The sequence below is a fragment of the Mastomys coucha genome, unplaced genomic scaffold (assembly GCF_008632895.1).
Source record: "Mastomys coucha isolate ucsf_1 unplaced genomic scaffold, UCSF_Mcou_1 pScaffold15, whole genome shotgun sequence".
NCBI lineage: Eukaryota > Metazoa > Chordata > Mammalia > Rodentia > Muridae > Mastomys > Mastomys coucha.
The window spans coordinates 10,472,302-10,487,502 of NW_022196897.1; the positions used below are offsets into that span (position 1 = coordinate 10,472,302).

Consider the following 15,201-nt stretch of genomic DNA (forward strand, 5'->3'; position numbering starts at 1 on the left):
GAAATCCACCTGCCTCTGCCTTCCAAGTGCTGGGATTAAAGACGTGTGCCACCACCACCCAGCTGCTAGAGCACTTCTTTATCATCATGCACAAAGCCAAGGGTTTGATCCTCAGCACCACTAAAGGAAAAGAGCAACAAAAATAACAGTGAGCAATGATATAGCTAGCAGATCCTGCCTACATCCTGTTCCTGGATGTAGTGAACAAAAAGAAGGGGAATTCTGTTGTTTCTGACTCAACTGTTTAGCCTCCTCTAGCCTCAACTCTGCAATCTTCCTGCCTCACCTCTTGAACAACTGGATTACAAGTATGCATGTCCATATCCAGCTAAAGAGGAGGATCAGTTTTCCTTTTTCCTCCTTTCTTCCTTGCTTCCTTCCTTTTTATTCTGTCTTTTGTGCCTGAGTCCAAACCAATATGGTAAATGATTTATTACTGAGCTATATCCACAGCACCAAAGGAGATTCTTTAATGGGAAGTTTCTGCTTTTGAATGAGGTAAGAGTTTAGTTCCTACACTTTACAGGTGAGGAAACTGAAACACAGAAGGATCAGGCAGCAGATCGGGGTCACTGATAGTTACTAGTCATACGCCAACCCCACAGACCTCTGGGGAGCTTGTCCCACCTTGCCATGTTGCTGTCCAGGAGGGATGCAGTCTCCAAAAGGAGGCAGAGGCTTATGTATCACCAGTGACCTATTTCATCTGGCTTCCTTACTGAACATCAACAGAGACTTTGCTTTCCAATTGAACAGAATGTCTCCCCAGTTCCCCTCTTGTTCTTTCCCAGTCTTTGATTTCTGAAAATGTGCCTGGGCCTGCTTAGCATGCTCAACAGTGCAGCAGGAAGTAGCTTCAGTGTGGATTAGCATGCTCAGCACTAACCGGCTTGTGTTTGAGGTTTTGAGCTTTACAAGGCTTTGTAAGTTTTCCTTGTCTCTTTTGGAAGGGTGGGAGTACAAACAGTCCTAATAGAGTTAAGCTACTTCTGATGAGAGAGGGGTTGGAACAATAAGTCTAGGGAAGATCCTCCTCATAATGAAAACCAGACTGAGACTTGAGGCTGTTAACAGTCATAGCAAGAAACAACTGCATTCAGAAAAAAAAAAAAAATGTAATCATCAAAACTGAGCCACAGATGAGGAGGAGCTTGGCAATGTTTTATGTTGGATGAGAGTTCACCCCTGAAATGAGGGTTCTCAGAGGTCATCAAGCCAGCAATTGTACTAAGTGCTATAAGCCAGTGTTTTGCATACCAGAAGGGTTTGCTTACATTATTATTAGAATTTAGTCTTGTGGCTCTTTGCCCAAAAGACTGTTTATCTTGTTTGAAAGAACAGGAGGAAGAAGGCTAGATTCTCTAAAATTTAAGAAAATGGGACTGCAAGGTGGTACTTCCTGTAAGCTACCAACCTGAAACCAATTTCTGGAGTCCATGTAAAGAGGAAGAAAAGTAATACCAGAGTGGCACCCACACTCCTTTATGCTCACAAATATTAAAATAAATGTAAAAAATGGGCTACAGTTGTAGCCGGATGGTAGAGTGCTTGCCTAGCTTGCAAAAGATCCTGGACTCTAGTCTCAGAACTGCACAAAAAGAAAACATCCCTTTGTTTTATTGTTTAATTTTGTTTTGTTTTGAGGCAGGGTCTGTGTGTGTAGACTTGGCTGTCCTGAAACTCTCTGTAGACTTGTCTGACCTAAAACTCACAACTCTGCCTCCTGATTAAAGATGTGTGCTACCACCGCTTGGCCAAGAAAACAGCACTATTTAATGTGCTGGGTTTCCTTTTAGTGCCAGCATCCCAATTGTCTGTAGCATAGTCTCAATGCTCTTAGGGAGTGTGCGAGTGGCTCACCATGGTTGACTGCCTGGTACTTGGATGACACAGCTTACCAGAATCTTTTTTTTTTTTCAGGTCTCTGTCCTAGGTTGCCCTGACCCAGTAGTACATGAAATTGCCTATCAATATGGGAAAAATCTTGGAATAGCTTTTCAGGTTGGTATGCTTGTTTGTGGGAATGGTGACATATAGGCATAGCCTGCATTCTTCGCAGTGTAGAGTGTGCAAAGCAGTGAAGACAGTGGCAGCTCAGTGGGTGTACTCATCTTTCCTTTTGCCAGCTCATAGATGATGTATTGGATTTCACCTCATGCTCTGACCAGATGGGCAAGCCAACATCTGCAGACCTGAAGCTAGGCATAGCCACCGGCCCTGTCTTGTTTGCTTGCCAGCAGGTATGTCTTGCTCTCTTTGAAACATCGCTGAGGAGCCCCTGGAACCAGTATCTCAGGCACGCCTGGTAAAGTGTGAGATAAAAAACAGCTGGAGGCATTTAGATAAGGTACTACTTCTTGGTTTGATAACTGAGGTGTTAAGGTAGTAATTTCACTTCTATAAACCTTATCTGTGAAACACAGATTATAATCTCAGTTGTTATGAGGGCTAGTTGATAATACTACTCATTATCTTGTAAATCAGAAAGTGCTGAGTAAATTCCCTGTATTTTGGGTGTTGCAATATTGACAATTACTATTTTTATGATTGGGTATGCCTCAAAGCCTCTTAAAGATACAGGAAGTTCCAAGGGTGTCTAAGTCTGAGGAAGTCCTAAGTTTGAGTTTAATGGAACTGTTGACATCTTGATGTCAGCCATTGCTTCCAAATGTGGAGAAGTCAATTGAATGCACTTCCTTTTCCACATTGAGAGACTGCCAAGTAAGTAAAGCTGCTTTCATGTCCTCCATAACATAGATGAGATGCTTCACAAGCATCAAAGATGCTGCAGTGACTGTCTGTCAAACCAGCCATTTCACAGCAGCATCTGGACCCTGGCCATATGCTTTTGGCTGGGCCAGATGCTGCTTGGAATAAGTGGATCATTAGCTGTGGATGAGTATCTTTAAAACAAATAGTCATCTGAATGGCATGTAATTGGTTAGTTAGCAATGTAATAAAATAGTCATCACAAACTACCTTTTGGGTCTAGAATTTTTAAACTATCAGTCTTTTCATAAATTTTGCCTGTGTTCTTTATTCAAAATGTAAGTCATAACTTCTCTAGGACTTAATTCCATTTTGATATTAAAACCAACGCATTCCTTTTGATTCATTTCTGATTTAAGAATGGGAAGAGATGATCTTTTATCCTCTAACCTAGCAGAACTACTACAGGTAATTCAGCCTCAGGGGGGTTGAATCCTGGATGGCTGGGCTGGGTAACATGGACAGTGCCTGTCAATTAAAAGAATAGAGACTATGACCAGAGATGATGGGGCACTTAGTAAACAGGGCTCTATCATCTCAGATATTTGAGGTCAGGGTAAGAAGAGAAAGATGTACAGCTCAGATGTAGTGACACAGGCCTGCCACCCAACACCCAGGGGCTGATGTAGAAGGATCATGAGATTGAGGACAGTCTGAACTACATTAAAAACAAAATAAAACAAAACAACAAAAAAATCATAAACAAACAAAATACAGGCATTCTATGAATGGTAATCCCTTCTCCCATAAGACTTATTAACTCACTACCCCAATATTCAGAAAGATTGTTAATATATATGCTAAGTTTAAAATAATTAAGAAAATCTTTTATACATTAGAGCTTTAGTAAGGAAGATTTTCTGTTATGCCATAGCCACCTAATACAGAGTATTCCTGAGCCATGTGTGTGTGTATAAATGAAAGTATATCTGATGGTAGAAAAATTAATATTGGCCAACATTTATTGTACAGTCACAGACACTTCTTCATTTCCACCACAAGTGAGTATATATGAATAAAGGAGAGCATGATCTATGCCCCAAACCAGCTAGCTCAGCAAAGATCAGTTAGCTGGGCCCCAAGGTTTTCCCTGATTTACTCTATAAAGAGTTTGGGTTTGCTTTTAGAAGTCTCAACAATTATTAATACCTGTCATGAGCTCCATGAAACAAATGGAATAGACTGGCACTTTTTTTATTGTTTTATTACATCATTTATAAAGAAACCAATTTGCTTTCCTGTACACAAAGAATAGCTAATTTTGCATTCAGATATAATGGGACAAATTAAGAACAGAAACTGATTGCACAGCTCTTATGATTGGCCTGCCATCATAAGAAGGGAAACTGCTAAGATGTTGTATTTGTTTATCTGAAAGTTACACAAGCTATGGTTTTATGTGTGCTTTACTGGGAAGTCCCAGAAGCATGAGGTACCCAGTTCTTCTGACCTGGCAGCATCTTCCCCTTTCTGCCTATAAGGCAATGGGGAAAGGAGCTACAGACATAGTGCAGCCTCAGAAATGAGACACATGATGAAATGAAGCAGTAGTGCCTCTGGGCAGCACTCACTGTACCAAAAGTGTGTGTATATGTTAGATATTTATACTTAGTCAAGGTTGTATTTATAAATTGGTCTCAAAACCCTGAGCTTAGGAGCTTTTTATGCACTATTCTGCTAAAAAGAGTTCATGGGGCTTAAAATAACTTTGGGTGAATCAAGTTCAAAAATAATGCAGGATTATACTGTATCTAGCTTTAATAAAAGAGTGTTGATTTTAGTTTATAAAGGATTCTTTCTTACATTGCCCCTGATCTCACAGTTCTACTTTGTGGTAGATAACTGTTTGTTCTTTGAATGAAACTGATGGTCGTGTCTGGCCAAAATGGAACATCTGGTAGACGGCACAGAAGGCAATTAACATCTTTCCCAAGTCTTCTAAGAACAGCATTCATTTTACTATGCTTGAATTGTTCCTTCAACTGACAGTGTAGACAATAGTACCCAGTAGGTCTACCCACAAACCAGGTAACTGGTATACCCTAGCACTGAAGAAACACCACACACTGTATCCACTATTATTAGTGGCTGACATATCATTTATAGAGTACCTGAGAGGTGTTTGTAAACCTTTCCTAGGGGGATGTCTTGTCCACAGATTTGTCATTGAACTAACCCATCTGTGTAATACTGAAGGTCTTGATCCTAGGCCTTCCACAGTCTTCCTGTCTCGGCCTCTCAAGTACAAAGACCAAACCCTGGCTTGCCTTTTCCTTTTTAATGCTGCATGGTAAATGATCTTGACATTATAATTTGCTGGACTAAGAACTGTTTGAGCGATTCTCCTATTTTTGTTATCTTTGGGAAGGATTCCTTTGTGGCTGTGTGTGTGTGTGTGTGTGATGCATGTGCTCATTTTGAGTCAAACCCAGGGTGATATACATGTTAGGTGAATCTCTACTGCTGAGCCATGACCTCCTGACACACCTCAAATCCCTGAACATGGCCATATTAAATCTTTATATTAAATCTTTCAATGACATACGAAAATGTTTGTGAAATACTCAGAAATAAAATAGAAGTGTTTTTCCTTTTTTGGTGAGATTATAATAGTTTAAAAGCTCTTTTTAAAAACTTTCATCTACTTGTTACTGATAAATCACTAGACCTAAATGTCAGGCTTCCCACTGTCATCACCAGCCTCTGCACCAGATGCCCAGGCTTATGCTATTGTGACTATTTGGTGCCTTAGAATTACTCAGGTTTGGAGACCAACCCATCCCAGTGCACTGATCACCCTTGTAGTTTTGTGAACACATTGCAAAGTTAAAATCCGATTTCCTCACAGGCTATTTTTCCTACTTGTAAAACATCATGAGCAAGCAAAAAATAAAATAAGTTATCACTGAATCTGGGGTGAGAACAATCTTGTTTCTCACTTCTTCCTCACATACACAGGGGTAGGGATGGGCTTTTAGAAATTTGATATTTGCATATTGAAATTTACATGATGTTACTTCAAAGGGAGAATGTAGTCATGCTCACTGCAACTTAGTTTTCTTTAAAATGTTGCTGTCTTAATGTTTTTACATTAAAAGCATCAGAGAAGCTACACAGTTGGCATACATGTAACTCATGTTGAGAAAAGAAAAGATCAATATATGATACATGCACGGGATTTTTTACAAGATGCCCAAGACACCATCGCATCTGCTTTAAGATACAGCCTAGAAATAAACAAGTGGGGGGGGGTATTTTTTTAAAAAGCACCAAAATTAAGATTGAATTCTTGATTTTATTCATAAAAGACCAGTAACTAATGCAAACTAGTACTTAAGAACTAACCAGTTGTTGGTTCATTAAATTCTGTATGGAGGTTAGCTGTCTCTACAACTTTGTTCTCAAACATGTACTTTTCCAGAAGACTGCTCCTCATTTGGTTAGGGCTTCTCTTCTCTGTGTGCCCTAATTTTTCTGCTGCAGATTCCATGGTCACTATTACTGGTGAATTTAGTTCTTCAGGCATAGTGCCTGGGACACTGGCAACTGTTTAAGCATGGATATCTGTGACAGAACACATCCTACCTCTTACTCCATGGAACCACCGACTGCTAGAAATTGGAAGGTTGAAACAGAAAAGAAGGCGGAGATGAGAAAATTATTCAGCTGGGATGGTTGCTGGCAGAACTGGGATACAGAGTTTGGGTCTGGATGCCATCCTCCTAAATAAGCACTAAGAAATGAAGAGGATAAAAGACATTTTCATCATGACTGAGGACTTTTTATTGTGTTTATGTGCACACACGTTGGGGAGACAGATGTCTGAGTAGTCAGTTCTCTCCTCCTGTCTCTAGGTTCTGAGATCAAACTCCAGTCATCAGACCATGTGGCATTCACACCTGACCAGCCATCTCTCCAGCCTGATTTTTTTTCTTTTTGCTATCAGACCTCTCTTATTTGTGCTACAATGAATTAGTTCTAGGACCAGTCATTGAACCTAGGGAAGCAAAACGGAGAATTTTCCTCCCCTATGAAGTCTTCAAGCCCATGAATTTTTGTTTCTTGTGTTAGGGATAAAACAAAGCTCTAAACATGCTGTACAAATGCTGAGCTGTACCTCTGACTTTTTCTAACCCGGTACAGTGATCTGACTGATATCTATCTCCTCTAATTCAAAGGAGGTGTGCACTAAAACATTTGATGATCATAACACCAGTATAGTCAGATTTGTTGGGAGTAGGATACTTAATGCCCCCCCATGCCCCATACACATGTGATGATTTCAGTGTGCACTCAACAATGTCTGATTCCTAACCTTTTCCTAGACCACCAATACCAACATCACTTGGCAGTTCATTAAAAAGGCATTCTCAAACCATAGCCTACTGAACTAGAACCTGAGCAGCTCAAGAGTACAGTACTTTGTCCTCCTAAAACTTACTCAGTACTGGACTGCCAATAGAACATTTTGTTTAATATGTATGTGCTGGTTTGTCTGTTGTGTACTGCATATGTGCAGTGCCCTTGGAGGTCAGAGGGCAAATTACAGAAGACTGATCTGCCTGGGTGCTAAGAACCCAGTACAGATTCTTTGCAAGAGCACAGGTGTTCTTAACTACTGAGCCATCTCTCCAGCCCCCACCTTTTGTTTTTCTTATTTTCTATATTTACAAACAAGTATTAAAATGCTCTATTGCTCCAGGAACAATAAAAAGATTTCCCTTCTTTATGGTTAGTTCCCAGAAATGAATGCTATGATAATGAGACGGTTCAGTTTGCCAGGAGATGTGGACAGAGCACGACAGTACGTATTACAGGTAAGACTATTTTTAAAGGATGATTTTAAATCTCATTTGTACACATGCATATGCCTAGCAACTAGTGAAGGTCAGAGGACTAGTAAGTGTACGTTCCTTCCTACTGTGTATGTCCTAGGGATCAACTCAGTTTATCTGGCTTGGCAAGCAGGCATTTACTCACTCAGGGTTAGGTACTTAGCCTATCCCTAATACTGACCATTTTAAAAAATAGAAAAGGCAACAGCAGGTACAGTAACAAAATTTTATATAGAGCCAAGTTGGTCAACCAATCCCTGATTTGACAATAACTAGGACAACTCATTTAAAATACTATTTACTTTTATATTTAATTGTGGTGCCTTTGTGCTGAACTTGCAGGAGTTGGTTCTCTTCTTACTCCATGTGGGTCCTGGAGATTTTTTTTTAACTCATTTAGGCTTGGCAGCAAGCTCCTTTACCTGCTAAGCCATCTCAGAAGCCACAAAATAAATAAATTGATATAATTTCTCTTTGAGGTTATTCAGTAGTCTTCCTATGCAGGCCAGACCAAGTGAAACCTGTTAGATTGAAATTAGCTGTCCCATGTCCATGAATATCATCACTGTACTATGCTTAGGACTGGTCCCATCCCTGTCCAAAGCTCACTTCCTATAGCTAGATGGTTACACGAGCCTACTCAAATGCCTTTCCTTCTAAAAGCAAGTAGGTTATTAAAAACTTGAACATAGTGAACAAGCCATCATTTACTCTGTTCATGACCTAGAGGCATGTTTTAAACGTGTTGCTGTGTATCTTCAGAACTCTCTCCTAGGTGCTAAAGGCTTTGTTTTCTTTAAAGGATTATTTCCAGAGCCAGTGGGTAAAGGAACTTGCTGCAAAGCCTTCTGACCTGAGTCTGAGTTCAGAGACTCACATGGTGGAAGAAGAAAGTCAACTCCTACAAGTTTTCTTCTTACATCCTAATGTGCCCTGTCATGTGCATGCCCACATCCACACACTAAACACAAACATAAATGGATTTTTTTTTTTTTTAAGTGATCAGTCCCCAAATTCAATTATCTGGAAGCCACAGGTTAAATGGAATAGAGTAAGAAAACAAGATTTAATAAGCAAGTGCGGTCTAAGATCTATATTTAGTGTACGGTACAATATAGAATTCTAAGATCTAAACATGAACTAAATAATCATGTTTCAAGTATTTTAGTGAGTGCTTGGCAGTGCTATAAAAATTCAAATCCAATATTCATCAGAGGGGTTGTAGCCTTAGAAATAATAGTGCAACACTCCTTTGGTATCCCTGAGGGTTGCAGAACCCCTCCTTGGATCTCAAGATGAGTGGGTGTTTAAGATATTTAGAATATTGCTTTATACTTTATATTGTTTACAATACCTAGTTATAATATGATTGCTTAGATACACAGAGAATGGGCAAAGATGTACATGCTCAGGTTATATCCAATATGGCTTTAGAAAGCAAATCAAAGACTCAAGGAATTAGTGAGAATGAAGAGGGAAATTAATTGTAGTTCTCATAAATACTACACTGCTCCTTTCAGGAAATACCCTGTCTTTGTGACACAGACATGCACTTAGAAATCACAAATAAATTTGTCAAAGGGGTCTAAATTCTAGATCCTTATACACTCGATGGAGCATCTAAATCCTATTGCTTCATTAAGTATGTGTGGACAATTGAGGATTACTAAAGAATTGATTAAAACTTGCTTAGCAGAAGAAAATGTGAATATAAACTGAAAACTATAAACAGGAAAATCTACAAAGATACTGAATTCTTAAAACAAGACCTTTTTAAAGCTCCCTTGTGCTAGGTACTGAACAGTTTTGCACATGGTAGCAAGGGCTTGAGCACCAAGCCTATTATTCATCTCTAGCCCATTATTCAACTCAAATAGAACAAGAAATATTCTAAGAACTGACAAATGGTACTATAGTATAAGAGCTGCTACATGATCAACAGACAGCATGCATGAGAAGAAAAAAACCTGCCAGTTATAGACTATATATCTAACACCCCAAATATATAAAGAACTGCAAAATTAAATGCTAACTTAATCATTCACTAGAGAAATACAAATGGCCAATAAGAATTTGAAACATGTTCAACATTCTTAGCAATTAGGAAAATGTACATTAAAATTGAGATTCCATCTTAACCACCATCAGAGTGGCTCTTATCAAGAAAACAAGTAATGCTGAATGTTGGTGAGGGTACAGAGTGAAAAGAACCCTTATTTACTGCTTATGGGAATGTAAAGTCATGTAGCCACTATGAAAGTCAGTGCACAGAAGAACCACATGACCCAGCTGTGGACTTTTGTCCAGTGGACCCTTAAGACAACATATAACCAGAGAGACTTACAGTTCATGTTTATTGCTAAACTGTTTACCCTACTCAAGAAAGAGAACCTAGGTGTTCACAAGCTGGTGAGTAAAGAAAATGTGATGCATACGCACAATGAATTTTATCAAGCCATAAAGTAATGTGAAACAGCTGCAGAGATGGCTTACTGTGCACCTAAGTCTGGTGGCTCACAACTGCCTGTGTGAGCCTCCTGAGTTCCAGGAGCTCAGACATCCTCATCTAGTCTACATGACACCTATACTCAAAAGGTACATACCCACATACAGCCACGTGCATAAATAAAAAATATTTTAAAATAAAAATAAAATTATAGTATTTTACTGGAGAATGATCTAGAGATCATTAAGTTAGGCAAAATTACCCAGTCTCAAAAAAAAATCATTTCTCGTAACAGATTCTAGATTGAAATTTGTACATGTGTAGGTCATAAAAGGACATACAAGATCTTAAGTGAAGGAGGAAGAGTTGATGAAAGATATTTACATGAAAGCAGAAAGAAATAGATACCCTTGAGAAAGAGGACCAGGACCAAGTGGGGACTGGGAACAACAGTGGGGGGATCAGTAAGAATAAAGTGTGACTATATGCATGTATGTCTGCATGTATAAGCCATAATGGAACTATTTCAGGAATAGAATGTACAAAGTGCTCACTGCAAAAGGCAAAGGAAGATACCAAAACTGGCTCTGTGCAATAAAAATACTGGATGCCAGAAGACAGAGAATAAGGCCTTCCAAAGAGACATCCAAGTGAACACTTTAAACCTGAAATTGAGTTGAACTATTAAATAAGTCTTCAGGCAAGTGAAATCACACTTAGAGAATAAAAAGCTGCTTTCTAGTTGGTTATGATCATGAAAGCCTTTAATCCCTGCACTTGGAAGGCAAAGGCAGATGGATCTCTGTGAGTTTAAGGCCAGCTTGAGCTATATAGTAGGCTCTGGGCCAGCCAGGGTTACAGAGTGAGATCCTGTCTCAAAAAGGAAATAAAGAAATGTTGGTTTTTCACATACCCTTTGTGGTAGGTTATTTGCACAGGTACTTAAAGCAGGATGTGCTGAAACACCAAGGAGAAAAATCATGCTTCTATGCAAGATGGCACAGAAAACTAAAAACTCTTACCATGTTTTAAGTAAAGCATTTTCAACTGTATACTAAGAATATTGTAATCTAAATAACTGACTGAGAATCATGGAGAATTAGTATTCTATCAGAAAAAGAAAAGTGTGTTATTACTGCCCAGTTTCTAGAAAGAACCACCATTAGAAACATAGTTACAGAATGTAACCATCTTTAGCATAACAGTAGAGTAGACAGAAGCAAGAAGTTGATCGTGCTGGCAAAGGTAATCTGCAGAAGAACTGAAGATGGTGAGATTATTATTAGACTAGGAAATGGTGCGGATAGGCTATGTGATTTCCAATAGTAAAGTCAACAGCAGAAACTGGCATTTTCATCATAAGCCTTTTAGATGTTCATTTTAAAACAGGATTTTATATAGACAGAACTTCTAAGAACGTAATGCTTCAGTGAAAAAAACAAAACAGAAAATAGCTGGATGTATGACAGTGGATTTCTTTGTGTGCTAATAGAACTAGAGTGTTTCCTAGTGAGAAAAGGTGTATATGAAAGCCACAGCCACTTGGTGGGAAAGGAACTTCAAGACATTGTCTGATTGTTATTTGCCTAGCTCATCTGATCCCAAACTGTATCCCGTCTATTGTAGCGGCAATCCAGGAGCTGATCTGTCTGTTTTGTTGTCTCCTGTAGAGTGATGGCGTGCAGCAAACAACCTACCTCGCCCAGCAGTACTGCCACAAAGCAGTGAGAGAGATCAGGAAGCTTAGACCATCTACAGAAAGGGACGCCCTTATTCAGCTTTCAGAAAGTGTGCTCACCAGAGATAAATGACAGTTCTTTCTGTTCTTTCTGGCAGCTATTTTACCAGACTGTGCCTAATGAATTTTGTGAAACACTATTTGCTTCATGTGCAGAAAACCAAAAATCATTTTAAAAAATAATTTCAACCTTATTGATGGGCAATTTTTTTATTGGCAAAGTTTTTCAGAAAACTTTTTAAATGTAATTAAACCAGTGTCATTATAGTCCTACAAATTCTAATCGAGGTATCCTGATGGTTATATGTGGTATTGTTTACACTGTTAATGCCCACATGTAAAGCCATTACACAAATAAATAATCAACGTTAAAATTCAAATGATTTGTCTTTGTTTCACCATAGGATTAAAGGTCAGAGAATTTTGAAGTCTGTACTATTTAAATCCACATTAGTTATATTTTAACAATATCCAAATTTTTCATATAGGAGTATAGTTTATTATAAAAGACTGTAGATAAAATTTAGACAACAGGTTATTTACAAATGAAGAAAACATTCTGCTCAAAAGGAAAAAGCATAATATAGCTATCTGATTGCTAATGACATAGTACTTCAAATATAACAAAGGTAAAATATATATGGAATTGTTGATTTGGTAGGAACAATGGTTTTTAATTTTCAGAAATATTTTGCACTGCTCTCATCACTTACTATGCTGTCATAAATCTGTAACCCTCAATACATTAAAAACCCACCCTTGTGTGATCTACTTTAATATCCTAAGCAGTACAGTCTTATATACAAGAGAAGTATCCCTCAAACCCTCTCTTAAATCAAGGAGAAACACAAAGTGCATGTGTTGCATCTAAGTTACAATACAAACCTGCTTATTACCTGTTTACAGACTAACACATGGCCTAGTTTCTTTCTCAATTATAAAATTTTATGTTTCTAGTGCCAGGCAATGGATTAAATATGCCTATCCACAAATGAACTGCATCCATCTTTACAATATGTAAAAGATTTTCCTTTCACTGAGTCAGTGTAAATTCAGTTTCATTAAAATCCAAAGGACGAGTGTGGCACTCCTTCAGATGTTACCCCTGGAATATCATGTGCTTTAACTCTGACACAGTCTAGCTCAAAATCTGCAAAATTCTGTCGCATTGCTGTTTGGACACATTAAGCTAAAAATATTTTCAAGCTGATGCACTGAGAAAATAGAACCATAATTCTGCAATATTTTTAGGGGTGGGGTGTGCATGCATATACAAGGGCACACATAATTAAAGCAAACCAGTAAAGGAGAGGACAGAATCCTTTGGTTCACTTATGTATTTATGAATGGAAAAATTTATAATGCAAATTTCACTCATTAAAAAAACTTAGATACAAATTACAACATTACAGATAGTCTTTCATTTCACATAGAGAACTTAAGAGACTCAAGTATGAGTACTCCAGATAATTGTTACACAAATTGGAAGCATCTTGAATTGTTAAGTATATTTCAATACATAAAAATTTATGCATGCTTTAAACACAGTATTTAAAAAAGAAAAGAAAAGAAAACTGAAACCAAAAGTATGACCAGCACCAGCAGTGAAGTTTTCTATTTTTTTTCCCTATTAGTCTGACACAATGTTAGTGACCATGCTGCACTGAAACATGTAATGTTACATTCTGAACCATGATTTGTTAAACATAATAACCCACATCCCCAGAATTTTTAGGCTGGTCATAAACTTAGCAAGGTGTGAGTACATATGCATAATCAATTATAGGCAGTCTGATAGAAACTGCTGTTCAGCAATGTTTGAACTGCCTCCAAAATTTATGCTTACAGGTAAGACATCCAAATATACCAATAAAACATGTCCTTGAAAATATGGGCACATTTTAAACATTAAAACAATTCTGTTAACCATATAGTCCCACAGTATGATGGAGTAATAACCTACATGAAAAGAAAAACTAATCAGTATAGTGCATGATTGATTCAACATAGTTCCCAGGAAAGAGTCCAGTCACTCGATTGCAAACTCCTTCAAACCAGCCATCGTCATTCTTCTTTATGACATAGATGATTGCACCCTCTTTAAAGGACAGCTCATCATCCTTGTCTTTTGTATAATCATATATTGCAACAACTGTGGAGGAAACAAAGTATGACATGAGAATACTATCTCGAACATTTACTAGAATTTTAAAATGTAGTGCCAATTAAATCTATACTTTAGAAAAACTAAGTATTTTTTATTTATTCACTTACTTACTTATTTTTGTTTTTTTCTAGACAGGGTTTCTCTGTGTAAAAGCCTTGGCTGTCCTAGAGACCAGGCTGGCCTCAAACTCACAGAGATTCGCCTGCTTCTGCCTCCCAAGTGCTAGGATTAAAGGCACAGCTGCCACCTCTGCCCACATGGAATTAATTTTTCTATCAGTATAAGTCAATCAAGTCCCTAAATCACTTACCTGACATAATGGCCACATTGACAATATGACCACACGAAAGAAGACACTGGGTTCCACTAAATCTCATTAAGAAACATCTGAGGGCCAGTGAGATGACTCAGCTTGGAAACAAATGCCAAGCATGATGGCCCAAATATGAGCCCTAGAGTCCTACATGGTAGAAGAGGCAGCTAACAGAGCTGTCTCTGATCTTCACGTACACAGTGGCATATGTCCTTCTCCATTAAACAAATGAAGTAATCATAATTTTAAAATCTCTGAATTTAGGTGGTTTTAGATTTGTTTTTGGTTTTCTGATTCAAAATCTCACTATTTAGCTCAGATTGGTCTCAGACACCTGGTTTCCTTCAACATTCCAATTGCTTGCATTACTGGCCTCCACTCTTACAGAACCAAGCATTGAATTTAGGGATTGTTTAATATTTCTATTCATTCAGATAAATATCCATTTAGTATCTAAGCAAACTGCCAAGTTACAAATGCATTATGAACAAACCCATTCAGTAAACCAGATAACAACTCAAGCTGTCTTATTTTGACCATACCACACATTTACTGGGAGATAAATCTATGTATTCAAAATCCCATGTTAATTGAAAGGGATAAACTCAGATTTTAAAATAGAAAAAAAAATGTCTATTCATTTTAAAAGTTTGGTTTAAAAGTTGGCAAAAGGAAGGAAAACCCCCAGAAAGTGTGACAAAGTTCAAGATACTCTTCCTTTCTGGTTAACATATTCTGTCTTTCTATTGTTGTAAAAAGGGAAAACAACTTAGATGTATAATACTTTAATACTTATAAATACTTTTTAAATTTAAATATTACCGTTAAACCCATTTTTATAAGAGTACATGTAATTTTCTACTATATGTGACTAATACATGAGTTATTTTTTTATTTACTTCATTTATTCTTAACAGGTTTTTTTTTTTTTAA

The 15,201-nt window shown here is 37.8% G+C and overlaps 2 protein-coding genes across 16 annotated transcripts in view; one reads left to right on the forward strand and one right to left on the reverse strand.

The window, feature by feature from the left end:
* Positions 1–12,168, forward strand: part of Pdss1 (decaprenyl diphosphate synthase subunit 1) — a 36,993-nt gene extending 24,825 nt beyond the window's left edge. For 3 of the 5 annotated variants that reach the window (XM_031369175.1, XM_031369178.1, XM_031369176.1), the window contains 4 exons: positions 1,921–2,001; positions 2,127–2,240; positions 7,506–7,586; positions 11,721–12,168. In XM_031369175.1, the coding sequence (XP_031225035.1) occupies positions 1,921–2,001; positions 2,127–2,240; positions 7,506–7,586; positions 11,721–11,861 (417 nt within the window). In that variant the 3' untranslated portion in view covers positions 11,862–12,168. Of the gene's footprint in view, positions 1–1,920; positions 2,002–2,126; positions 2,241–7,505; positions 7,587–11,720 lie in introns of those variants that run through there. The other 2 variants (XM_031369179.1, XR_004118465.1) reach the window with 2 other exon arrangements.
* The window catches only part of Abi1 (abl interactor 1), a 106,357-nt gene continuing 103,142 nt past the window's right edge, over positions 11,987–15,201 (reverse strand). For 8 of the 11 annotated variants that reach the window (XM_031369174.1, XM_031369173.1, XM_031369172.1 and 5 more), the window contains one exon: positions 11,987–13,940. In XM_031369174.1, the coding sequence (XP_031225034.1) occupies positions 13,765–13,940 (176 nt within the window). In that variant the 3' untranslated portion in view covers positions 11,987–13,764. The remainder of the gene's footprint in view (positions 13,941–15,201) is intronic. The other 3 variants (XM_031369171.1, XM_031369170.1, XM_031369168.1) reach the window with 2 other exon arrangements.